The sequence below is a fragment of the Crinia signifera genome, chromosome 8 (genome assembly GCF_055691185.1).
Source record: "Crinia signifera chromosome 8, ASM5569118v1, whole genome shotgun sequence".
NCBI classification, from domain to species: Eukaryota; Metazoa; Chordata; class Amphibia; order Anura; family Myobatrachidae; genus Crinia; species Crinia signifera.
The window spans coordinates 43,207,070-43,232,349 of NC_139224.1; the positions used below are offsets into that span (position 1 = coordinate 43,207,070).

Consider the following 25,280-nt stretch of genomic DNA (forward strand, 5'->3'; position numbering starts at 1 on the left):
AATGTAATTTTTCACACTGTACCACCCCCACTATCAACGCCAACCCGAAGCGTGGCGAGCGGATCGAGCCCGCGAGGGGCGGCGGTACGCGTCCTACGACCTTTTCATACCCCCACCATCCACGTCGGCGTGGAGTTGAGAATAGAAAGTGTGGCGAGCTCAGCGAGCCACCGAGCCCAAAGCGTGGGGCGCTCGCCAGGCTTCGGGCTCGGTGGCTCGCTGCGCTCGCCACACTTTCTATTCTCAACTCCACGCCGACGTGGATAGTGGGGGTATGAAAAGGTCGTAGGACGCGTACCGCTGCGCTCGCCACGCTTCGGGTTGGCGTTGATAGTGGGGGTGGTACAGTGTGAAAAATTACATTTGGGGTGCATTTTACATGATTTCAACTCATGTCCATAATTTCAGTGAAAAATGACATCGCATCGCATCAGATCGCATGCGATCTCATGCGATCACATGTGATGCGATGCGATTTTTCCGTATACGATGCCCATCGTGGGAGCCGTGATTGTACACAAGTACCTTTATCTCTTGTTAAGGCTTAATATATCTGCCCCATAGATTGCAAGCTCCACTGAGACAAGAACTGATGGGAATGACTTAGGGGGGTATTCAATCTGACAGGGGAAATATCGGTACTCAACTATTCAATGCTGCCCTTACCGACAGCATTGAAGGGTGTCCGGTCCTATTTTTTTTAAAGTCAGATCTGTTTTGTAGGAAACGGACGCGGATTGTCAAATTCTTGGCTGTTTTTGCTGATCTATGGACATTCCGACACTCAGAACATTGAATTCCGACTGTTGCGTTCCTGTCGGATCAGATGAAAACAGGCTGGGATTCCGACAGCCTGGACTTTCTGCATGCAAGTTGGACCTTGATAGATATATATATATATTTTTTGGGAACCAAGAGGTTCACTTAAACACCTGCGATGGAAACACCAAAGGTTAATCAAACATAGGAATCATTGTTGCATTGCAGTATATGAGGTTCCTGATTAACCATAATTAATTTGTTATAGAGCATACACAAATTTCTATTAGACAGGGACTATTCGACCTCCTTTGAAGTTTTTTTGACTGCTTTTCGATTTCCACTATTTTCTATTCGATTTTCCATTGATTTGCTATTAGATCAACACTGGCTTCAGGCAGGAGATGGACATCCAGTCGAATGCTGCAGTGAACACATTAGATTCGCACTATCTACTATTACATTTCCACTATATAGTCTTGGCTGCCTATTTTTCTATTTGATTTACACTACACGGGAGCGCGCATCGGGATCAAGTCTGCATCGAATGTAGAAAAAACATTAGAAGCCCCTTCCATTTTCTATACGATTTTGCTACTAGAAGCAAAATCGAATAGAAAAATAGTGCATATCTCACCGTGTGTATGCTCTATAGGGCTATTTCACACGCTCCGGCTGCTGCCGGGCGGCGAAACCCCGCACGGCCAAATGCCGTGCCGCACACAGTAGTTATTAATGGACACGATTGTGTCCATTCACATGGGACGGCCACGGCCCGGCCGCACGGTTGCAGCCGGATCCCACCACTGGAAGGGACAGCTGCCGGGCTGTGGCCATCCCTACCATTGTAAACTGCTGTGTGCGGAGCAGGAGCCGGAGCGTGTGAAATAGCCCATAAGGTTCATCTTGACTGATGCATTTCAATGTCTACATCTGTAAGTATTGTTCTGTACAGACAGTACCCATAGCCATCTGTGTCTATCTTAAATGAGATGTGTAACACACATGAATCTAGCGAAAGCATGTTCATGTTCGGAAAATGGGCAAAATCATGTGCACTGCAGGAGGAGCAGATGTAACCTGTGCAAAGAGAGTCAAATTTGGGTGGGGTGAGCTGAAACTGAAATCTAAATTGCAGTGTAAAAATAATGCAGCCAGTATTTACCCAGCACAGAAACAAAATAACTCACACAAATCTAAACTCTCTCTATACATGTTACATCTGGCCCCACCTGCAGTGCACATGGTTTTGCCCATTTTCTGAACAAATTTATACTGAGCTCAGATCGGAATAAGGCCCAATGACCATATCGCTGATATATTTTATCGCCTTTATGATCAGTGTACCACATGGACCAGGGCTATTGAACATATGTGTGAAACACCAGGAATAACTTTTTTAAGGATTTACTTTACTAAGTATATTTTATACAATTATCCTCTGCATTTTACGTGGTTATTTTTGGCACCAACATAGTTACTATTGGCCAACATTTGGTGCTTCAAGGGTTAATCAGCTACATTTCCTAAACACAGGAACACAAAATGTTCACCTTCAGAATATATGTGATATTATATTATCTATCTATAGAATTTAGTAGTTTTTTTTATTTCTTTAAATTGGGGGAACCTTCAGGGGTCATCTGAAACGGTATCCGGTCAAAGGATCTACGATGTCTAGATTGAGCATGTTATGGTTAACCACACTCAGTCGAACCCGGACCACATCTAGATCAACAGTAACGGAAGTTAGACACCAGCATTAGAGCGACGGGAGAGTGGCCGACGGTCTACGTGAATTTTTCGCGTTTTTTTTTTTTGGAGTGCCGAATGTCACAGGTTGACTTGGTTCATTCTTTAGTATCCCAAGTAGAGTGAGGTTATATTAGTGTGCTGAGAGTATCGAGGCACTGCGCCCCAAGCATGGAGAGCGCAGCAGAGGGGACACTGTGCACATATACAGTGTCCATGGGGACCCCTGTGACAGTCGGCACCAAAAACCGTGAAAAACTGATGTCATACATGTGACGGTCCACCACGCTCCCGCTTAGTGCTCGTGTCTAACTTCTGTTACTGTCGATCTCCACTATGTTTAGCCATCTATGTAACTAGACGGGTTTGACTAAGGGTGGTCGGTCATAACATTGTCAATCTAGACAGCTTCGATCCGATATACCATAACCACCTGAATCTCATGCAGGCCTCCCCATGGCTAGTATTTATACAGCAATATATTATGCTGATTAAACAGAATACGCTGCTGTTATTTTCCTGACTTATTACAGCAGCCTGGCAGAGGAAACAGCTTGTGTCACCTAGTGGGTGTAGATAATGCACACAATGTCACCACTCCCCATATTAATGCCATCTGCATCAGCAAATGGGCCGGGCAAGGCTTGCCACATGACTTTCCTGGGAGTTGTCCCAATAAGCCGGGAATCTCCAGGACATTGCAGGACAGAAGGCACCTATGATGTTTAATGTGACGTTTAGTCATTTATCTGATTATTAAAACTGCCATAAAGGTAGACTCTCTATGTAATCTAAGCAGCAAATATGGTTTATTGTTTATGGTAATGTATTTGTCTACAATAACTGGGAACAGATGAAGAAATGTGAACTTTACTGCTGAATACAAACATTTTTTTTACACTGATTTTCCCTTTCCACATACAAACGCTCCGCCAAATAGATCCATTCAATACAACATCACATCAATCTGTGTATTCGAGGGTTAATTCACTTCTAGATCAGTACTGCTGCAGTCCTAAAACAATATGGACTACATTTTTACAGATAAAGTTATAAAATATATATATATATATAATACAGAGGATCTTCTATCTACATCATCCAGCATCTGTGCTGATGGCTTCCCATTCAAGTATTCATTTACTTCACGTTCTAGTTTGATTGGGACCTTGATTTTGATTGGTCAACCTAGCTAATGTGGCAGGTAATACAAACTCTGGGAGCGACTGGCTTAGGCGAGTTTCATACTCGATGAGCCATTTGCTATGGACAGGGAGGGCCGGGAGCGGCAGTAGGGGAACGCCCAGTAAAGTAAAGTAAGTATTGACTGACTTCTATCCACAAACGGAAAAAAAAAAATGTTGATGGTCCGCAACCATCGAATGATTTTTCTTCCGGGCCGCCGCAAGCGAGGGGATGTGTTAGGGAACACATCCCCTTGCATGCTGGCAATGGGATTTAGGTGGCGGGGGGAGGCCCTTACCTGTTCGCTAGGCCTCTTAGCGAAAAGGTCGAATCAGGCCCTAATTTTTTTTTATTGTATTTTGTAACACGAGAACAATGGCCCTTATTCAGGTTGGTGCGGTAATATCCGCGTGCGTTCGTGCCGCCGATGTTTTGTGTCTGCGCATGTGCAGAGGCGTCTCTGCGCATGTGCGAGCGGGGCGTACGGCCAAATCCCGCATGAAATGTAAACACTACGAACAGGGGGTGGAGAGGGGCGTGAAGGGCTATTTGGGCTCATTACCATATGCATACGCCCCGCGTTTCATGGGCGTTCAAATGCAAACGCTGGGCGTACGTATGGTAATGCCGTCATGACGCACGTGTAGGGGGCAGACATATGACATCGCCGGATGTCAGCTGCCCGCCCAGATCCCTGCTTTTGCACTGAAAAATGTCCGTGTGGTCTGAGGTTGCGGGAGCTGGTGGACCACTCGGTCCTGCATTCGATGGTCTGCGACCATCGAATGATGGGGGAGGTTCCCTGAGATGGAGGAGGCGTATTCCGTGAAAAATACACGTGCGGTCCGTTCGGCCAGCTTCTTACCGTGTACGGACAGAGTTGGCGATCCGTATGGAAGGCGGGGTTTCGCACGCACGGTCCTGGCCGCATATTCGGATCCGGCCGCACCGATCAGAATAAGGGCCAATGTTTCAGTTCTCAGAAATAAATATGGAAAGGAATGGTTACGTCTCGGATCAGAGAGTGTCATGGGTGTGCCTGCCGACTTCCGTGCTCAATCGCAATGTGTGGCCAGAGACGGGTCATCTGTTTCAGACAGATCTTGTGCACCCAGCTTAGGGTATACGTACTTATGATGGCTGCAGCTGAGGGCATGGAAACACTGGGCAGATGCCATTAGCAAGCTCTTTTTCATTTAAAGTGTTAAGATCTGCATCAGAGGATTCCTTCTGATACTCTTTTATGGGTGCTTGCATCCTAAGGTCAAGCAGTTGCAGGAAAACTACCACCCCAGAAACCATTGCTGATCACAGAATGTGTTCACGTCCTCTAGGACAGCGGCTGATTGGCTGGTTTGAACACTTTTTATAAACGGCCCTAAAACGACATCCGTTAGTGGTAATAAGAAATGGTACAGCAAATCGTCAGTCGATCATAAACATTTCCCTGAACCACCTGTGCATGATTTAAGAAATCCTGAAAACATGAACTGTCAGGAGTGCATTAGAACCAGATTTTGGAAACACAGATTTAGACAAATGCATCTTGATTCAATCTTTAATAAGGAGCAAAATATTGTTGTCCCTTTAACTGCAAACACTGAGTTGTATATGCTATATAGGCCATGCAATAGCCACAAACACACCATGTGCTTACGGAACCACAACGCTGAGATTCTGCACGTCTCCACTGACCAACAAGCCACATTCTTTTGAAAGGAAACCTTCATTACAGTCAGTTAGTGGTTTATCATAAAGTATTAAATAGTGCTGGGAAGACGAATCCTTCGCTGCTGCAGAATGTAATAGAATGCTATCTTATTTCAGTGTAACTGATCATGGAAGGTTAAACCACCGCCTGCGTGAGGATATAGCCAGTTCCTAAATGATTTCTTCAGAGGATGCCCGGGGGCATGTCAAATAAATCAGAATACAGCAGCATTTGTGGGATAATTCTATTCGAGCAGAGCAGATCTTCCCCAGTAGAGACTTCTCTAATTGCAGCTGTTCATCCTAGTAATATATCCTATTACTTTAATCACGGTCATTCCGATGACTCGCAGATGAGCTTAATCCACAAGATAATCAGGAAAATTGCAGGAACTAGATTGCAATACAAAATCTTTTTGCAGACAATCCAAGATATTTTGTATGTATCATTAAATGGGAAACTAAAATAAGTATATTCTACGTCCAGCAACTGAAGAGATTCTCCAGGTCCGGAAACAAACCATGGCTTTAGCTTCCCAGCCGTATTGTACAGGCTCCTAAACGTCACTTATAATCATCGTTTAAAAAGTAGTTACCGGCCTGTCAAAATGACAACATAACAGTCATGTCATCACTGGTGTCGGCTGTGCACTGCCGTACGGAACAATCCTTGGATTGCTTGATCAGTCGCCATCTAGTGGCAATCAGCCCGCGAAGCACTTGAATCCCCCCCATGGAGGTGAGGAGCAGCATTAGCCTTTTATCATATAGGATTACTTTACCCATCCTTAGGTGATTAGACTGTGTCAAATTCCACAAAGATCCACAAAGACTAAAGGCAAATGAAATGAAGGGCCTGATTCAGAGCTGTGTTTGTGGGCAGCCTGTGCAAGTGCAGCAGCCGTTCCGTGTAGGTGCAGAATGTGCCGCTGAGCCACAGCTTGACTTACGGGGTGAAGGCATTTTGTAGCAAGAGGTGAATGGAGCTGGGCAGCGTTCCTAAAAATGAAGCATGTTACCATCATTTTCTGGGCGTGGCTTGGGCAGGGTCTGTGGGGGTCTGTGGGGTAAATTTACTAAGATGGGAGATCTATTGAAGATAGGATGTTGCCTATAGCAACCAGATAGATTCCGTTATTGTCTAATAGATGTTAAATAAATAGAACTCCCATCAAAGTAAATGTACCCCTGTGTCTTTGGAAGCATATTTCATGATGCCCACAGCGTGAACAGCCTGACCATCCTGCATAACCTGAGGTTCCAAACACAGATGATGCAATGCTGCATCTCTGAATGCAGCAGCAGCTAACACAAGCATGCAAGAGACATCCAATTTACCAAGACTAAGGGCCAGATGCACTAAGGGGGGTATTCAATCTCCCACAGCCATCTCCGGACAGGGTAGATGGCTGCGGGGCCCTATTCAATGCTGTCCTCCCCAACGGCATTGAACAAGCAGTCGGGTTCATTCTGCCGAGAACGGCTGGGAATTGACGAGCACCCAGCCGAAGCTCGCGGCCACCCCCTTCTCGTCCCGCTGCAGGCGGGACATTGAATCCTGCCTGCAAATTCTCGGTCGAGCAGACCGAGAACGGGACAGGGTCACGGCTATCGGGCCAGCTCGACAGCCGTGACCCAAGATTGAATACCCCCCTAAGCATCAAAAGTGATAAAATGGAGAGTGATAAACAACCAACCAATCAGCTCCTGCCTGACATCTGTGGCATGGCAGGTAGGAGCTGATTGGCTGGCTGTTTATGACTATCACTTTTGAAGCTTAGTGCATCTGGCCCTAAATCATATTTTCAATGTTAACTCACAATGGCCATAGCAGAACAAGCATTATGCATCGCTGAACAATAGCCATCACTTGCAAAGCAAACATGTTGATTCTTACCGCCAGTGGGTAATCATTAGCTCAACAACATTTAGGTCGACAGTTATTAGGATAACCACTAATGGTTGACAGGCTGTAGGTCGACACATGAAAAAAAGTGGCATATATTAGGTCAACAGGGTCAAAAGGTCGCCACAAGCAAAAAAAATGATATGCAAAAGGTTGACAAGAGTTTTTTGTGTCTGTGTAGGTCGACATGGACACCATATAATTGTATTGCATCCAGTGCCGGTGCAAGGCGCCGGAGCGCCCCAGGCGGGGGGGCGCCCCGGCGCTCACCCGCTCCATGGGTGGAGGTGGGGAGGAATAAGCCGCTGTGCTGCTCCGGGAGGGGGGGGGGATCCGGTGTATATATTACTCACCCTTCAGGAGGTGAGGCGCTCGGGTCTAGCTCAGCAGGCGGGAGGGAGAGCTGGAGAGCTTAGCGGGCAGGAGGGAGGCCTCGCAGTTCAGTCCCGGCGCAGTGTGACTGACATCTTCCTGACTTCCTCCACCCGCACTGTGTACAGCCGCTCAGCGCTGAGCACTTGGCTCACCCTCAGACGCTGCCCTGCTGAGCGGCTGTACGCGGTGCGGGTGAAGGAAAATGTCAGTTAACATGCACCGGGGTCCAGGACTGAACTGCACACAGCGCAGCAAGCCCTCCCTCCTGTCCGCTAAGCCAGACCTCCAGCTCTCCCTCCTGCCCTGCTCCCAACTACCGCCCCCCAGTGGCCGGCGCCCTGATTGCATCCCCTTGCATGATTCACTGCACTTCCCATGCTATTACGTTCCTCCTCCACGTCCACTGGGTAATGAACACAGGGTATTTATATGTTAGTTGGGCGCCCACTAAGCTATTTGCTTAGTTTTACGCGTCCCCTCGTCACACTATATAAAATCAACTCCATGCGGACATGGATAGTGGGTGTATCATACACCGTGTATGAGCGCACTAACTATAGTGGGCGCAAAAATAACATATAAGTACCAAACAACACAGTCCTTTTTTTAAGAAAAAAAAATGTGAAAAACTCATGTCAACCTTTTGTTTTATTGTGTCGACCTTTTGAACATGGTGACCTAATGCATGTCGATCTTTTCATGTGTCGACCTATTGCCCGTATACCACCACTGGCAATGGCTGCTGCAGCTAAACCCTTGATTTACTGATATGATGGCTCGAGTGACTGACAAACTGATTTCTCGCTTTTACAGAGCAATATTATTGGAGGATATGTTAATTGTGTCAGCAGCTGACCTACCTGTGCAAGAATTATAAATGTATTTATTTACATGAGTAGTCTACTCGTATAACTTGTCAACCCTGGGCCTTGTGTGTTCTGGGAGACGGGAGAGTTACAAATATATATATATATATATATATATAAATATATACAGTCTCTCGACCTGATATAAAATGATTTCCTAGTTTCCATTTCTTCTACAAGTTGAGATTGCATCATTATCTAATATATGTACTCTATTATTATGTATAATCTATTATTATCTAATCACAGTGACTCCTATTTATAACTGCAACTCCCTAATCATTCCAGTCTAAGATATAATGTACTTATTGTCCCTCCCATGGCAGCTGAGTCCTGCTCTATACTGTACATGTGCTGTAACCTCTGCCTACACTAAAACCATTGCTTACTATGAGCCAGCTGGCAGAAGATGCTGGCTATCTTTTCTGCCTTGCCCAGACACCACATCAAGAGGCGCAACGCTTCCCCTCAAAAGTGTTCTTACATCAAGCACGACACCAACGATAACTTTGTCTGGTCATCCTGTAAATTATGTTGTTATTACAGATTAGCATAAACAATAATTACATTACAAAGTGGCCATGCATAATACATTCCTACAAGAAATCTTTTATGCTGCTTTCACATCGCAAAATGAAGGTCCGCACCAGGACTTTGAAACGGGTCAGTTCCGGCGCGAACCTTCATTTTGGGATGTTCACATCCCCACAGCGAACCGGCATCCTGGGGCGAGGCAGGGAGTCGACGCGTCATCGGGGGCGGGGGAGGAGGCAGCGCTTAGAGCTGGCGCTGCTCCAAGTGTAAACGGGAAAGGGGTCGCTTGACCCCTTTAACCCATTCACACCGCCAAGCAACACAACAATGAACCGGTAAGAACTCTGCTTTTTTACCGGTTTGTATTGCCGTGTTGCTAACCTTTAACGGGACATGGTAACCCCTTTCACATCGCACTAATTACCGGGTCAAAACGGCTTGTACCCGGTAATAAGTTACGATGTGAAAGGGGTATTAGTCACTTAAACTTGCTAGTAAAATGTTCCAGCTGTTTTAAAATGTGTGTAGTAAAGGTAAGCATATTGCTTACATCTACTGTATAAACCTGAAAGCAGCCTTTTAATACATTTTTCAAATATGAATATACCCATGCCATGGCAAAACATGAGGTGTTTGTGATTTATTTATCAACCGATTCTGGTGGCTTGGGCTGAGAAATTGGCCTAAATGGTAATTATATGACATCCGATTGGTCCCTCGGCATTGGAGGTTGGACGGGCTGCACATAAGATAAATCTTAAGCACACATTTGCAACTTTGCATATTGGTGGGATTTCATTCATGTAGGGAGGCCTTTCCCAGTTAGCAGGGCTGCAAACACTCGTCCCTGTGTCCCCATATTGGTTCAGCCAACAAAATGGCCACTTCCAGCATGTGTAGACGACGGTTACACTTTAATTCTAAAATACCATCAGTTCTTTCCTAACCAAGAGCACATTTCAGAACAATCTTTATACTGCATTTCTTACAAATATAACACGGCCAAGAAAAGCCTCCAGTAAGTATTTCTGTTTTCTAGGAGAACATATTTTTTAGCAGTAGAATTAGCCAGACATGTGCTTACAATCCAGGTTACAATGGAAGCAATGCCCAGTCATGCAAATAACAATGCTTACAAAATCCTGCAGCTACAAAGATCACAGCGTTCTCACACAAGCCCTGCGCTGCTGGGTAACTAAGAAGTGAAAATGTTTATCTTTGCTAATCTCCAAAGTTATCAGGTTTAAACAAGACCCAATACTGTAGTATTATAGTATTGTTTGCACACATCAGAATATTCACACCCTATCTAACAACCAATAATTACACAACTATGAATATTATGGGGGAGATTTACTAAGCCTTGGAGAGTGATAAAGTGGAGTCAGACCTGATCCCCGCCGATGCTGATATTGGTGGCATCAGTAAGTGCATAGAAACGAGGAGAGAGCAAAGACGGGGGCGGCTGCAGAAGTGACGGCCATGTTGCAGCTGCAGCATGGCCATCGTTAACGAAGACCTCCCTCGTCTGAACATGTAGAACGAGAGAGGGGGTTGCTAACGATGCGCAGGAGCGCGCATCATTAACGATATTCAGTGTGTACACTAGGCCAGTGGTTCTCAAAGTCGGTCCTCAGGAACCCACACAGTGCACGTTTGCCAGGTCACCCGGCAGGGGCATTCATTACTAACTGATTCATTTTAAAAGATCCATATGTGAAGATACTTACTGTATTTCACTTGTGATTTTGTGAAGAGACCTGCAAAACATGCACTGTGTGTGGGTCCTGAGGACCGACTTTGAGAATCTGTGCACTAAGCAATATAGTAAAAGAGGGCCCTTCTGAGCGATATCTTTTACTATATCGGCTAGTGTGTATGGGGCTTTAGGGCGAGATGTACTAAAGGGAAAATGCATTTTCCTATGTACCAATACCCGTCCGCCCCGTTTTCGCCAGGCAGGGTATACCCTATAGAAGCCTATGGGCTTCTATCGCCGCCCACCGTCCACCATCTGTGCCCCCCCTCTCCCGTCCTCCTTTGTCTCCTCCTCCCCCAGCAGGTATCACAGCCAGCAGGACATCCGGCTGCAGGGGGGAGGAAGAGACGCAGGGGGACACTGGCAGCCGCGATGTGACGGAGACCCCCGCAGACCACATCACGGGTCTCCGTCACCGCAACCCGATGCTACCCGCATATGTTGGTACATATGCGGCAGCATCACGGCGGCTGTCAGGCGAAGGGCGCCGATGTATATTAATACATCCCACCCTTAGAGAGCTGATTGATTAGCATTTTATCTCTCTCCACCTTACCGCTATCTATTCAGGACATGCTTAATATATGCAGCTACAGTAAACCCCAAAAATGGTTGTTTTGGGGGAATTAGCCACAAACCAAAGCAATACTTAGATCTGGATTCTATAGTTCATGATATTGCAATGTTCTTGTGTTTATGAGCTGGTTGATTAGTATTTTATCTCTCTCCACCTTACCGCTATCTATTCGGGAGATACTTAATATTTGCAGCTAAACCCCTACCAATTAGCCACAAAGGAATTAGCCACAAAGCAGAGCAATACATAGATCTGGATTCTATAGTTCATGATACTGCAATGTTCTTGTGGTTGGGAGTTGAATACTTAAGTGGCACTCCAGAATTGCTCATTGACTTCCAGACTACTTCTGTCTAATGACTGTAATCACGAGAATATGGAAAAATTTGCAATACACAGGAAATGTACAGAACCAAGCACTCGATTCATTTATGTCTTGTGGAAAGTGATTCAGCTGACATCAGGCACTGCCCCCTCTCCTGGCTGATACAACAGCTGTCTCTCAATACGCTGGACACTCCCTGCCGACAGCAGGACAGTCCGGAGGTATGCTTTTACCAACACTATGTCCAGTTTGCTGCCAACTCTGCATCAGTCGTTCACTTTTAAATCTGTCAATACACTGGAAGTTTTCATGTCCTCTTTGGTTACTATGTATCCATAACATTAGCACTAACTGTAATAAATACAAAGGCTGGTAGACAGTAGACATGAACATTACACATCTCCCATTTGCACATATGCACTAGTAAAATGGGTAATAGATGCATGTATTAGATGGGTTCTGGATGATTGGTAAACATGCTTTAGATCAGGGGTGATGGATTACCATGTAGGGCTGTGTGGTACAAAATTTGTACCACACACAGCCATACATGGTCATCATCATCACCAATGGCTGCCAGGCTGTGTGTGGTATAGCCATTGATAATGTGATGTCCAGGTAACTATTAGTGTCAGTATTACAAGATGATATAGTGACAGTCAATTTATTTCCCTAGACTAGAGATGCGTATACCCTGACAGGAGCCTATAAGCAGGCGCAGAAACTCGGCGCTGCAGCGGCAGTACAGACTGAGTGCTGCTGAGATGGAGCAGCAACAAGTCGACTCCACTGAATAAGCGGGCGGACTTGGAGGAGGGGCCCGGGGCATCAGGCAAGGAAGAGTGTTATACACAAGGGCCTGACCCACTGCACTGCACTGTGTCAGGTCCTTGTTGTAACACACACGGCCGGGCATGCATATAGAATATATATACAGATTCTATATACAATGAAATGAAATTCCTGGGGCTAATGGACGGTCACGCTGCCGAGACACAGCATGCATATAGATACATATGCATGCCCTGCTGTGTCTCGGCAGCACAACCATCCATTACCTCCAGGAATTTCATTTTTACCCCATTTGGGGTAATTTACCCCTGTTTCCTGACCACTGTTTTAGATCAACAGGAACAAAAGGTCGGTTTTAAATGCTTGACAAAAGTATTTTAGTCTTTTTTACTATATTTACATCCACGTGGACTACAATTCTGACTAGTAACCTGTGACATGATCACCATGGGAAGGGACGCCGTACACTTTGCGGTTGCATGGTTTAATTTAACATACAAAATGACACCCCAAAAAAGCTTGTGCTGGTCTTTTTCATGTTGAACTTTTGTCAGTGGTGTAACTTGAAACAATTATAATTTTTTTACCTACATGTTTGTTGCCAGGGGTTTCTTGCACATTGCCAATAGTTTCTTGCTCGTTGCCAGGATTTCATGCTTGTTGCCAGGGTTTACAGGTGTGTTATGCTCATTGCCAGGGGTTACATGCTCGTTGCCATGAGGCAAGCATTTACAGCGCATTGGCGCTGTGCGTGATCCCCTAACAGCCAATAGAGGTCCATAAGGATTTCTAGCATCTGTCTCATCTAAGGTGGCGGTCATTTTTTGTTAGGCTGTTTTAAATACGCAATATTGCGGCTGTGAGGTGCCGGCATTCCAAACATTTACCCAGCACCTTATGGCCATCACTGCAAATTGAAGTCCTTCCTAAGAATGCAATGACTGAAATGGCACCAATAATTCTTACTTCACCTATTTTAGCTGATACTGCCACAGAACAGATGCCAATCATCCTCACGTAATGTCATATCCCTCTCCTAACTTCATCCCCTTCTACTTTTACCCTTCATTTAACAGGGTGCAAAAGTCCAAAAGTCAGTTATTCTATTTCACGGTCATTGGAGACATGAGAAGATGGGGAGAGTTCTGGCCAAAAAGCTCAGCACATGACTGGTTACCATGACACACATCAAATCACTTGTCATTCTCTTTGGCCTTAAATGCCTCAAAAATACATGGATCGCTGATCAGGCCATATATCCCAGAACAGTTTCAATGGATTTGTAAAAATTATATTATATATTATCTATATGCTTAATGTGCCCGATCCGCCAAGGGATCGCGGATTATTGATGCCTGCTGATTAGTGCATCCGGTTGGCAGAAGAGCACATCAGGGAATTTAATCCGTAGATGTATGGGCTCCTTAATATAAAAGATCTGCTCCTCCTAATTTATGGTTATTTGCTTATATACAGAAATGGAGACATATATGTAACTACAGCAATCTATTACAGCCTGATTAGGAGCCCTTAGGGATCTAAGAGCCACGCTTACCCAAATAACAACAAACATAAAACAAGTTAGTGTAATCTGGGCCCTTCAGTGCCCACTTGGCCCTTGGCAGGACCTACATTTCCCAACAGATTATCCGTATCTGACAAACCTATCAGTTCCTCACATGATGCTAAGGACACAAGAATTGTTGGTATAGGACTGTACTTAAGAGACAAGTAAAGTAGCTGTGTACACTGCCCACACCAGCACAATGTGGCATGGCTGATTAGCATTTTTAGTACTAGGTCTTAATTATTTGCTATTTGTGTGTATCGGGGATGTATTTGTGTGTATATGGTTATTGCAGTGAGAATATCATGGTTCTGGGATATTGTGTGTCAGTGTATATGCAGACACACATAGGTGAGTTTATAGTTTTATTGTGTCAGTGTATATGCAGACACACATTGGTGAGTTTATAGTTTTATTGTGTCAGTGTATATGCAGACACACATTGGTGAGTGTATGGTGTTGTGTGTCACAGTGTATATGCAGACACACATTGGTGAGTTTAGTTTTATTGTGTCAGTGTATATGCAGACACACATTGGTGAGTGTATGGTGTTGTGTGTCAGTGTATGCAGACACACATTGGTGAGTTTATAGTTTTATTGTGTCAGTGTATATGCAGACACACATTGGTGAGTGTATGGTGTTGTGTGTCAGTGTATATGCAGACACACATTGGTGAGTGTATGGTGTTGTGTGTCACAGTGTATATGCAGACACACATTGGTGAGTGTATGGTGTTGTGTGTCAGTGTATATGCAGACACACATTGGTGAGTGTATGGTGTTGTGTGTCAGTGTATATGCAGACACACATTGGTGAGTGTATGGTGTTGTGTGTCACAGTGTATATGCAGACACACATTGGTGAGTGTATGGTGTTGTGTGTCAGTGTATATGCAGACACACATTGGTGAGTGTATGGTGTTGTGTGTCACAGTGTATATGCTGCAGATACACGCTGGTGAGAGAGTATAGTAAGTGTTGTGTGTCTGTGTATAGTGTATGTGTCAGTGCACCATGTATGTGTCAGTGCACAGTGTATGTGTATAGTGCATGTGTCAGTGCACAGTGTATGTAGTGTGTATGTCACACAGTATATAGGAACACACCTCTCGGCTGCACTGCTCAGGTTGCCCCCCTGATGCATGTGCGGTGATGTAGCTGCGGGCCGGGGTCACTGTCACTCCAGCTCTGTGCAGGGTCAACCGGTGTCACACTGCTCCAACTCCTGGGTGTCACTATATTCTAAATCCCGGGTGTCACAGTGCCCAAATCCGGGAAACTTGTGATCTGGATCCGGGGTGTCAATCACTGGGTTTCGGGGTGCGAGTCGCTGGGCTCCGGTGTGTCAGTCCCTGCCCTCCGGGGTGTCAGTCCCTGGGCTCCTGACCCGTGTGTGAGTGTAGACGGCAGGCAGAAGCAGCAGCAGCGGTTGGTTGGATGGAGGGAGCTGGGATGTAACGCACCGAGCTTCCCTGTAGTAACTCATCCCACAGTTTGAATAGCAAACCCCGCCCGCTCCCACCTCCTGCCCGGTCCTGGCAGCCGGGTCACCCCCACGCCCTGACAGCCCGTCACTGGCAGCCGCAGCAGCAGCTCTCCCCCTGCCATGCACTTCTATTGACCAGGGGCTGACTGGCAACAGACCCTGGTACATTGCACTACAAAAATTGGTTTTGCACTAAAAACCCTGTAGGGGTGGTTTATACTGTATGTATCAGGTCGATGGTTCTACAATGTCTAGGTCTACATGTTATGGTCGACCACTCTTAGTCGAACCTGTCTAGTTAGACACCTAAAGATTGTCAACCATGTCTAGATTGACAGAAACAGAAGTCGACGGAGCTTGGTCCACGGTCACATGAGTTTTTTTACGAGTCGACTTGTTCATACTGTACCATGCAAATGGACATAGAGTGAGATTATAATAGTGTGCCGTGCATGACATATGCATACACATGACATACAACATTTTTTTCATATACCGTGAATTGGGATTGAAAAATGCTCAATCCCGGGATTGGCATCCCCAATTTAACCCCCCCCCCCCCCCCAAAGCCGCTGCGCCACACATTCCCTTACCAGTGCGGCCTCTGAAAGTGGGCAGCCTGGTGTGTGATGCTCATGAGGGTGATGGAATTGGGCGCATGGCAGTGACGCAGTCTTCGCAGCGTGACCTCTGACCATCACGCTGCGCAGAGCTGCAGGCCGGGCATTGGGAACAGCCAGGCAGCGTTTGAGCAAGTGCTCAGACGCTGCCCCGCATTAGACTGCGCATGCACAGTCTAATCCCAAAATCCGGATTTAAATCTCAGCAGTTTTGGGGCCAAATCCTGGGATCCCGCTGATCCCGATCCAGGGATGGGCCACCCTAGTCACAGCTGCCTTTAAGCAAGGACTGGGACTTTACACAAATAAAGATATTAAATATTCCCTGCAGCTGTGCCTTAAAGGTGACCAGGCTGACCAACCCCCTTGCAGGATGTTTTCCCAAGGCAAGTCAAATTGGAATTATGATTTAGCAAAACGATGCACAGCACACATTTACACACGGGGCCTGATTCGGAGTCTCGCACACTGACGATGTCTGATGCAGTGGGGCCGCACAGGATACTTATGGTCTCAGAAATGTTTTGATTGGACATCCCCGTGCGGTGGCTTAGCAGATCCACGCTGATGGTCCATCTTCTGGGCATGTTCTGGCAGTTGTACCCCAGGGAAAAGCTTTGTAGCGGTATTTGTATAAAGGCACAGATAGGTGGCCATTCACAGTCACAGACTCCGCAGTGTATGAATCAGCCCTGATACTGTGTAATGAATTAACTGTGTAATGAAATGTATTTTCCATCATATATATTGTACATGTTCAGCTATCATGTAAGCAAACCATTCGTTTCACTGACGTGCCATTTGTTTGTGATTTTGTGATTGATCTGTACATGTAACCTCATTGAACGCAGTTGCTGGCCGTCACACACCCACATCTGAGTCACCGCCCCCTGTTACCTCCCAGGAACGCCATCCATAACTGCCTCTCAGTGCATCCAAATTAATTCTGTGTACACAGCAGTAGCCACTGAGACTCATGCACAGACTAAGGGCCCGATTCAAACACATTCGCTTGGCTGCAAAATTGCAGACTGAGTGATCATTGAATGAAGGCGCATGCATGCGGTTTACAGTGACCATGCGTGAGCCGTCCACGTGATCACAGGCAGTGCCATCGCTGGCCGTTCACACATTGATTGACAGATGCCAGGCACCTGGGGGCGTAACACTGATGTGTTTTGGGAATGACTCAGAAAACGCAGCATTGCCCGGCCGTTGGTAGGGTGGGTCGCTGACGTCAGCTTCCTCCTTCTCGCAGTGGCCTTCTAGACTTGCTCGGCAGCTGCAAACTGGGGGAATGGCTGAGAACGTATTTGCATGCATGCACAGGGGCGGGCGGGGGGGGGGACTCTGGGGGGTGGCGTTTACCTGATCGATGGGCGACCATCTAATGGTTTTGCGCCAGCTCGCAGATAAAAGTCGTCTGAACTTACTTTTATCTGGGCCAGGGATGGCCAAAAATGGGGTATGCGCTGATGTCATGCAATGTCAGCCACCCGCCCGCCCCGAGCAGGCATTGGCCCGCCTGCGTTCCCAGGGGAACGACCAGTGTTTTCATCAGGGGACACATAAAATGTTGGGCGTTCCCCTGCCTCTGCTCGCTCTCCGCCCCCTTCCCACCCCCAGTGTGCGAATCCCACTTGCCAAAGGTGTTCACACATCGGGTCTGCACATGCGCATTTTCGCCCCTAACCGTGTGCAGATCTGCAAAATCTGTCCCCAGACCCAACTTCTGAAACTAACGAGCCAACCTGAATCACCCCCAAAGTGCATCCATATGAAGATGCTGCTGCGATCGAGAGGCACAATATCAGAAATGCCTTAGAAAAGTGAATGGTAGTGACTAGGGGATGGCTAAACAGATACATAGAGGTCCAGTTATAACATATGGTCCAGTAATAATGGCGTGGCCAAGCAGTAATGACATTGCACATCAATAATATCATGACACAGCAATAATGACATGGAACAACACAAACTACATGACAGTACAAATTAGGTGGCCCAGCAGCAACTTTGTGGCACATCAATAATGTCATAGCCCAGCAGTAACCACGTGGCCCAACACTAGTGACATAACAGCACTAATGATGTGGCACAGCAGTAACCATGTGGGTCCGCACCAATGACATGACACAGCACTAATGACGTGGCCCAGCACTACAGCAGTTACCATGTGGCCGAGCAATAATGACTCGACTTAGCAGTGACCATGTGGCCCAGCACCTATGACATGGCACAGCAGTAACCACATAGATCAGCACTAATAACATGCAACAGCACTAATGACGTGGCACAGCAGTAAGCCCGTGGCACAGCACTAATGACACGGACAAGCAATCATGACCTGACCAGGCAGTGATGACATCCCACAGCATTAATGACGTAGCTCAGCAATCATCTATATAGATGTCTAATGTCTGATTATGTGTCTCCGAAACACCGCTATCTGTGGGCAGCGAGAGAAACTACATCTCTTTCTCTCTCACACATGCACAAACACGAGGCAATCACAAGGTAGCAGACTAGCTTTCGAAGCATTTGCTTTGAGCGGGCTTACTAGTAATTAACATATAAAAGGAACTGTGTAGTGTAATAGGACAATTCCTGCAAATAAACATTTGTTCCATATTTACTGTATATAACTTGGGGGAAGATATATCAAACCCTCTAAAGAGGACAGCAGGAGAAGTTACTCATAGCAACAGAACAGCTTCTAGCTATCTTTTTATTGAATGTACTATGTATATTATAGGTAAAGTAAAATGTAAATGGTTGCTATGGACAATTTCCCCCTTCTCTTTTTTTGGAGGTTTGATAGCCCCGGGGAGGAGATAACTGTGTGACTCTGGGGATTATTCTGGTTCTCTCACAATGTTTCTCTAATGGACAAAACCATGTGCACTGCAGGTGGGGCTGATGTAACATGTGCAGAGAGAGTAAGATTTGGGTGTTTTAGAGCCAGATGTATCAAGCTTTATAAAGTGATAAAATGGAGAGTGATAAACAGCCAGCCAATCTGCTCCTATCTGCCATATTACCAGCTGGGTTTAAAACATGACAGGTAGGAGCTGTTGGTTGGTTGTTTATCACTCTCCACTTTATCACTTTTTGAAGCTTGATACATCTGGCCCTTACTGTTTCTGTGCAGGGTAAATACTGGCTACTTTATTTTTACACTGCAATATAGATTTCAGTTTGAAGTACAAACCCCACCCAAATCTAACTCTCTCTGCACGTTACATTAACCCCACCTGCAGTGCACATGATTTTGTCCATTAGACAGTGATTGTTCCTTTTCGAGTGAACCAAAATAACCCCCTCTGTGCTACTGCTACACATCCCCTACATGCAGCTCCAGACCTCCTGCTGGTGCCCTTTCCCCTGTAACACAGGGCACATGCCCCTCCTGCTTTCTCCTAGATCAGTGGTTCCCAACCTTTTTTCTCTCCTGTACCCCTTGATTAGGCTTTTCATTGATGAGTACCCCCTCCTCTCAATTTAAAATATAGACAGTACTTATGAGTGGAGTGGAAGTGAGCGGTATGCATATCCTTATGCATGTCCTTATATTAAGGAGTAGCGGACAGGAATCGTGCCCTTCCGTGTCTTGCCGCTGGTTGTGTGCTGTCTCCAGGGTTCCCACTAACACCTGTAGGATTAATGCTGCTGCTTCTTCCACCCGTGTCAGTGCAGGGCAGATGATCGCTGGTGTCTGAGGGCAGCACGGGTAGCTCCCAGTGGATTGCTGGTAAGCAAAAGCACAATGAGATGCTGATGATGCTGAAGACAGAACCATAAGTGACACAACATGGTTCTTCTCCATAGCAATGGGTCTTCTTCTTCTGCCATCAAAATACTTTTTTTTTCATCTTCCACCATTACCATTGTTATTTTCAAGTACCCCCAACTGGTCTGCAGAGTACCCCCAAAGGTACTAGTACCCCAGGATGGGAACCACAGTCCTAGATGATATCCACCATTATACAGTATTGCTAACACCACAAGAAGTCAGTACACTGTTTAAACATAATTACATTTTTGTATTACATTTATAAGGTCTGTATGTGTTTGCATTCAGGCTTGTGTGCAACTCTGAATCATCAGGTACACAGCCTGGTGCTGATGGTGGAGCTTTCTGTGTTGGAAGTACTGTATAAAGCTCTGGAAAGTCTCCAGCTGACAGAAGAAGCAGCCAATGATCATGAGGTGGCACAGATGGATCAGGTAGCAGGTCCCCAATGTGAGCCACGATGTTACCGCTACAGATTTAAATACTCCTTTAGGCAGGTTGGTATCTCCAGTCCTGGTATTCCATCCGGCAGGTGTTTGGCCAATAGCAATTGCTCCCGTATCTGTGTCTTGCACAGACGGAGCAGCTTTGGGGGCTTTCCGGGACTGCTGGGTGAAAGGTAGTCCTGCCAGTTGGGAATGATGGGGGGTGCGTAACGCAGCTTTGCCTGGACATTTATAAAGAAAATGAAATTGTATCAAGACTTCTAAGCTTGGCGTTATTACAGGACATTATGCTCTATCCCTACGTCGTATACAAACCCCCATGATTTGTCTTGTTGACATATAAGCTGTAATTACATTACTAGACTGATCAGGACTGGAGTCATTGGAGATAGCTGTGATCTGTACATTGTGCTGCACTGCAAACTAAAGTCTGCTTCATCTGTATGTAATTTTTGGTTGTACTACTATTCAATAAGGAGCTAAGCTGGGTGAATGCATGGGGTATGGATCATTTATTTTATTTATTTATTTATTTATTTACAGTTGCTTATATAGTGCAGCAGATTCTGTTGCGCTTTACAATTGTAAACAGTGATAAAACAAACTGGGTAAGGACAGACAGACTTGGGGGTAAGAGGGCCCTGCTGCAAGCTTACAATCTATAGGGACATACAGATGTAGCGGGATTCATCTTTGCAGGGGATGGCGATGGCGTCGCCATCGCCATCCCCTGCCCCACCACCATCTGTATGTCGGAAGGGGACCATCTGTATGTCGGACCTTCCGACGGTGCTGCCCTCGGTCGCCCGGTGCCCACACCGGGTGACCGCACCCCCCCACAGTGGCCAGAGGTCCCCCCCAGCCCTGTCGAGCGGGAGGCGGACAGTATTGCTTCAGCCTCGCCGCCCGGATACTGAGACGCGCGTGCGTGGGGGACGCACGCGCGTCTCAGTCAGATAGAGGCGCCGTGTTGCTGGCGATCCGCCAGCAGCATGCTGCTGGCGGATCGCTAGCAAGGATAAGGCCTGCTACATCTGTAGGAGGGAAACACAAGGACAAGCACCAGTAATAGCATAGCAGTCCCACCAAGTTGCAAGTCCAGAAGGGAAGCTATATAATACATAAGTGACTCAGAGGGTTATTATTTATTATTTATTTATTAACAGTTTCTTATATAGTGCAGCATATTCCGTTGCGCTTTACAATAGCAGACAGTGATACAACAAAACAGGGTATTTACAGACAGTCAAAATGTAGGAGGGCCCTGCTCGCAAGCTTACAATCTATAGTTATGCGTGTAGAACTTAAATATGGTAGGCTTGCCTGAAGAGGTGAGTTTTCAGGGAACGCTTAAATGTTTGGAGGCTAGCGGAGAGTCTTATTGTGCGTGGAAGGGCATTCCATAGGGTGGGAGCAGCCCGATGAAAGTCCTGTTATAGTGAATGGGAGCTATTGATCCGTGCAGAAGAGAGACGCAGATCTTGTGCAGAGCGGAGTGGTCGATATGGGAGATATTTTGTGATAAATAGGGAGATATATGCTGGTGCAGTATGGTTAATAGCTTTATATGTGAGTAGAAGTACAGTATTTTATATTGAATACGGTAAAATACAGGCAACCAATGGAGGGACTGGCAGAGCCGATCAGTAGACGCTAGGAAGATCAGACTAACTAACAGCAGGATTTAGTATGGATTGCAATGGTGAGAGTCTGTTCTTGGGAAGACCAGTTAGGAGACTATTGCAATAATCAATGCGGGATATAATGAGTACATGGATAAGAGATTTAGTTGTGTTTTTCGTGAGATAGGATTGTGTTTTGGATGTTTTTTAGATGCATATAACATGATTTGGAGACAGATTGAATGTGGGGAACAAATGATAGTTCAGAGTCAAGGATGACCCCTCATCAACGAGCTTATGGGGTAGGGTAGATTGTCGAGTTGTCAACAGTTATGGAGATATCAGGATGGTAACTGTGTTCTTGGCTGGTGGAAATGTAAGTAATTCCATTTTGGAAATATTGAGTTTGAGGTGGCGAGAAGAAATCCAGGATGAGATGGTAGAGAGCATTCACAAACTCAGCCCAAAACCACTGGTGACAACTCTGGGGTTGATCAATATATTTGAATATCATCCACATATAAATTATACTGGAATCCGAAAGAGCTGATAGGTTTGCCAAGAGATAAAGTATAGATTGAGAAAAGCAGAGGACCTAAAACTGAGTCTTGCGGAATGCCAACAGACAGAGGTAGTGAGGAGAAGGTAGAGTCAGAGAAGTGAACACTGAAAGAGCGATCAGATAGGTAAATGAGACCAGGAAAGGGCTGTATCATTAAGACCTAGGGAGTGTAGTGTTTGTGTGAGAAGAGTGTGGTCAACAGTGTCAAACGCAGCAGAAAGATCTAGAAGAATAAGTAGTGAGTAATGGCCTTTAGACTTAGCAGTTACCAGATTACTCACCACTTTAATCAGTGCTGTCTCAGTGGACTGTTGGAAATGAAAGCCTGTCTAAAGTTGATCTAATATGGTGTGAAAGTTAAGAAAGTGTGTGAGGCAAGAGTAGACGAGTCTCTCGAGTAGCTTGGAGACAGATTTTAGATAAGGTTGGGATAAGCACAGGAGAAGGAGTTTTAATGACTTGTGCAGGTATAGGATCAATAGGAGAGGTAGTGGAGTAGGAGGATAAGAAGAGTGTGGATACTTCCTTTTCATTTGTGAACTCAAAAGAAGAGAAAGTGCCAGAGGATTCAGGTGGGGAAGAGAGTAGGTTAGAGGTTGTGAAAGCAGATAATATTTAATCAATATTATCAATCTTGTCCTTAAAGTAGGAGGCAAGTTCTTGTGCACTGATGGTAGCTGGTGGGGGAGGAGGGGAGGGTACAAAAGAGACTTAACTGTGTAAAAAAAATAGTCGCTTAGGGTTGGTGGCATGAGAATAGATGAGAGATTGGAAATAAGTTGGTTTAGCAGTGTCCAAAGCTTGGCAGTAGGAGTGGTAAATAGTCTCATATGTGAGGAAATCACTCAGATTACGAGATTTACGCCATTGGCATTCTTCTTTACATGACTGATTTCATAGTTGTCTTGTTATGTTGGAGTGCCACAGCTGGCATCTAAGCCTGCATGGGGTGTAATGGGAAGTTAAAGCCACTTCATCAAAATCTGGTTCAAGAGTCTGGTACAGATGGGAAACAGCAGACTCAGGAGAGGTAAATGTAGAGATTGGTGAGAGCTGTTGTTGTAGAGAGGTGGAAAGTTGTTGAAAATTAACAGCATCAGTATTTCTGCAGGTAGGTTTGCATGATTTCAGTATCAGTGAGCTTGGGGTAATGGAGGAGAGCGAGAGGGTAATAAAATTGTGATCAGAGAGAGGGAAGGGAGTGTTAGTAAAATCAGACACTGAGCAAAGCCTGGTGAAAACAAGGTCAAGGCAGTGGCCTTCCACATGAGTAAAGGAATCGGACCACTGGGAGAGGCCAAGAGAGGAGGTGAGAGAGAGGAGTTTGGAAGCCTGCAGAGATTGTGGACTGTCAATAGCAATATTGAAGTCACCCAGTATGATGGTGGAGATGTCAGATGATAAGAAATGGCAGAGAAATCTTCCAGAAATTGAGGTTTGGGAAGCCCAGGTGGGTGATAGATAGCAGCAACACGCAGAGAGAAAGGGGAAAAAAATCCAAATAGAGTGAACTTCAAATGATGTGAATGTGAGTGAAGGAACTGGTGGTAGAACTGAGTATGGGCCTTATTCTGGATAATTCGCTCGGACGCGTGCACGCACCCTTGCGAATGACCCAAGCCCCGCCTTGTGGATGATTAGCCCGCACCACCCATTTGTTTTACATGAACATCCATTCGCATGCCAGTGGGAACCTCCCCATCTTTTTGATGGTCGCCGACCACCAAATACTGGTGAAGGCGCACGCATATGTAAGGGTGGCCCAGACCACTCGAACATATGAGCGAAGAAATGCAGGGAATTGTGCGGGCAGCTGACATCCGTCAATGTCAGCTGTCCGCCCCCTGCACGTGCGTCACGTGCATATGTATGCCCAGCGGTTTAATGGAAATGCCCATGAAATGCAGGGCGTCCACATATGCTAATGCCCCAGCCCAGCACCCCATACCCCTCCCCCTTCCCCGCTCGCAAGGCTGGGAGCATGCACCAGAGTATACACATGTGCAGAAATGCTGCTGCACATGCGGAAAACATCGGTCCCTGTGCGAATTCGCGTCCAAGCGAATGAACCAGAATAAGGCCCTATGTGAAGGATTGGGACAGTGATATACCTACCTCCTCACCTCCTTTACAGTTACCAGGCCTGGAGGGGTGAGTGAAGTGGAACACATTAGGTCGACCACTCAAGGTCAACAGGCCTTAGGTTAACATAGACCAAAGGTCGACATGCCTATGGTTGACAGGGTCAAAAGATCAACACAAGCATTAATTAGGTCAACATTGAGAAGGTTGACAGTCATGATGCCCAGATGGGTTTTCACGTTTTTTGCCCCGAATGTTGACATAGTCAACATGGACACCATACCGGTGCACTGCGTCCCCTCGAATAGCTCGCATGCTTAGGCATGTCAACCTTTTGGCTGTGTTGACCTAAGGCCTGTTGACCTTCAGTGGTCAACCTAATGTATGTCAACCCTCATAGTATCAACCTAACAACCGTTTCCTAATGCATGAACCCCTGATATACTGTCTCTGGGCCACAGCTGTATTATCACTAATAGCTATGTGCTAGTATATGTGGCTTTATGGGTGCACTTACCTCTAACTGGGGCACAGGAATAGATGGGAGCACCCGGGAACAC

The 25,280-nt window shown here is 46.0% G+C and overlaps 1 protein-coding gene across 1 annotated transcript in view; it reads right to left on the bottom strand.

Annotated features, from left to right (window-relative positions):
- ARHGEF3 (Rho guanine nucleotide exchange factor 3) overlaps positions 1 to 15,489 on the bottom strand; it is a 259,309-nt gene extending 243,820 nt beyond the window's left edge. The window contains exon 1 of the mRNA XM_083156238.1: positions 15,216 to 15,489. Coding sequence (XP_083012364.1) covers positions 15,216 to 15,253 — 38 coding nt within the window. The 5' untranslated portion in view covers positions 15,254 to 15,489. The remainder of the gene's footprint in view (positions 1 to 15,215) is intronic.
- Between the last annotated feature and the right edge of the window lie 9,791 nt (positions 15,490 to 25,280).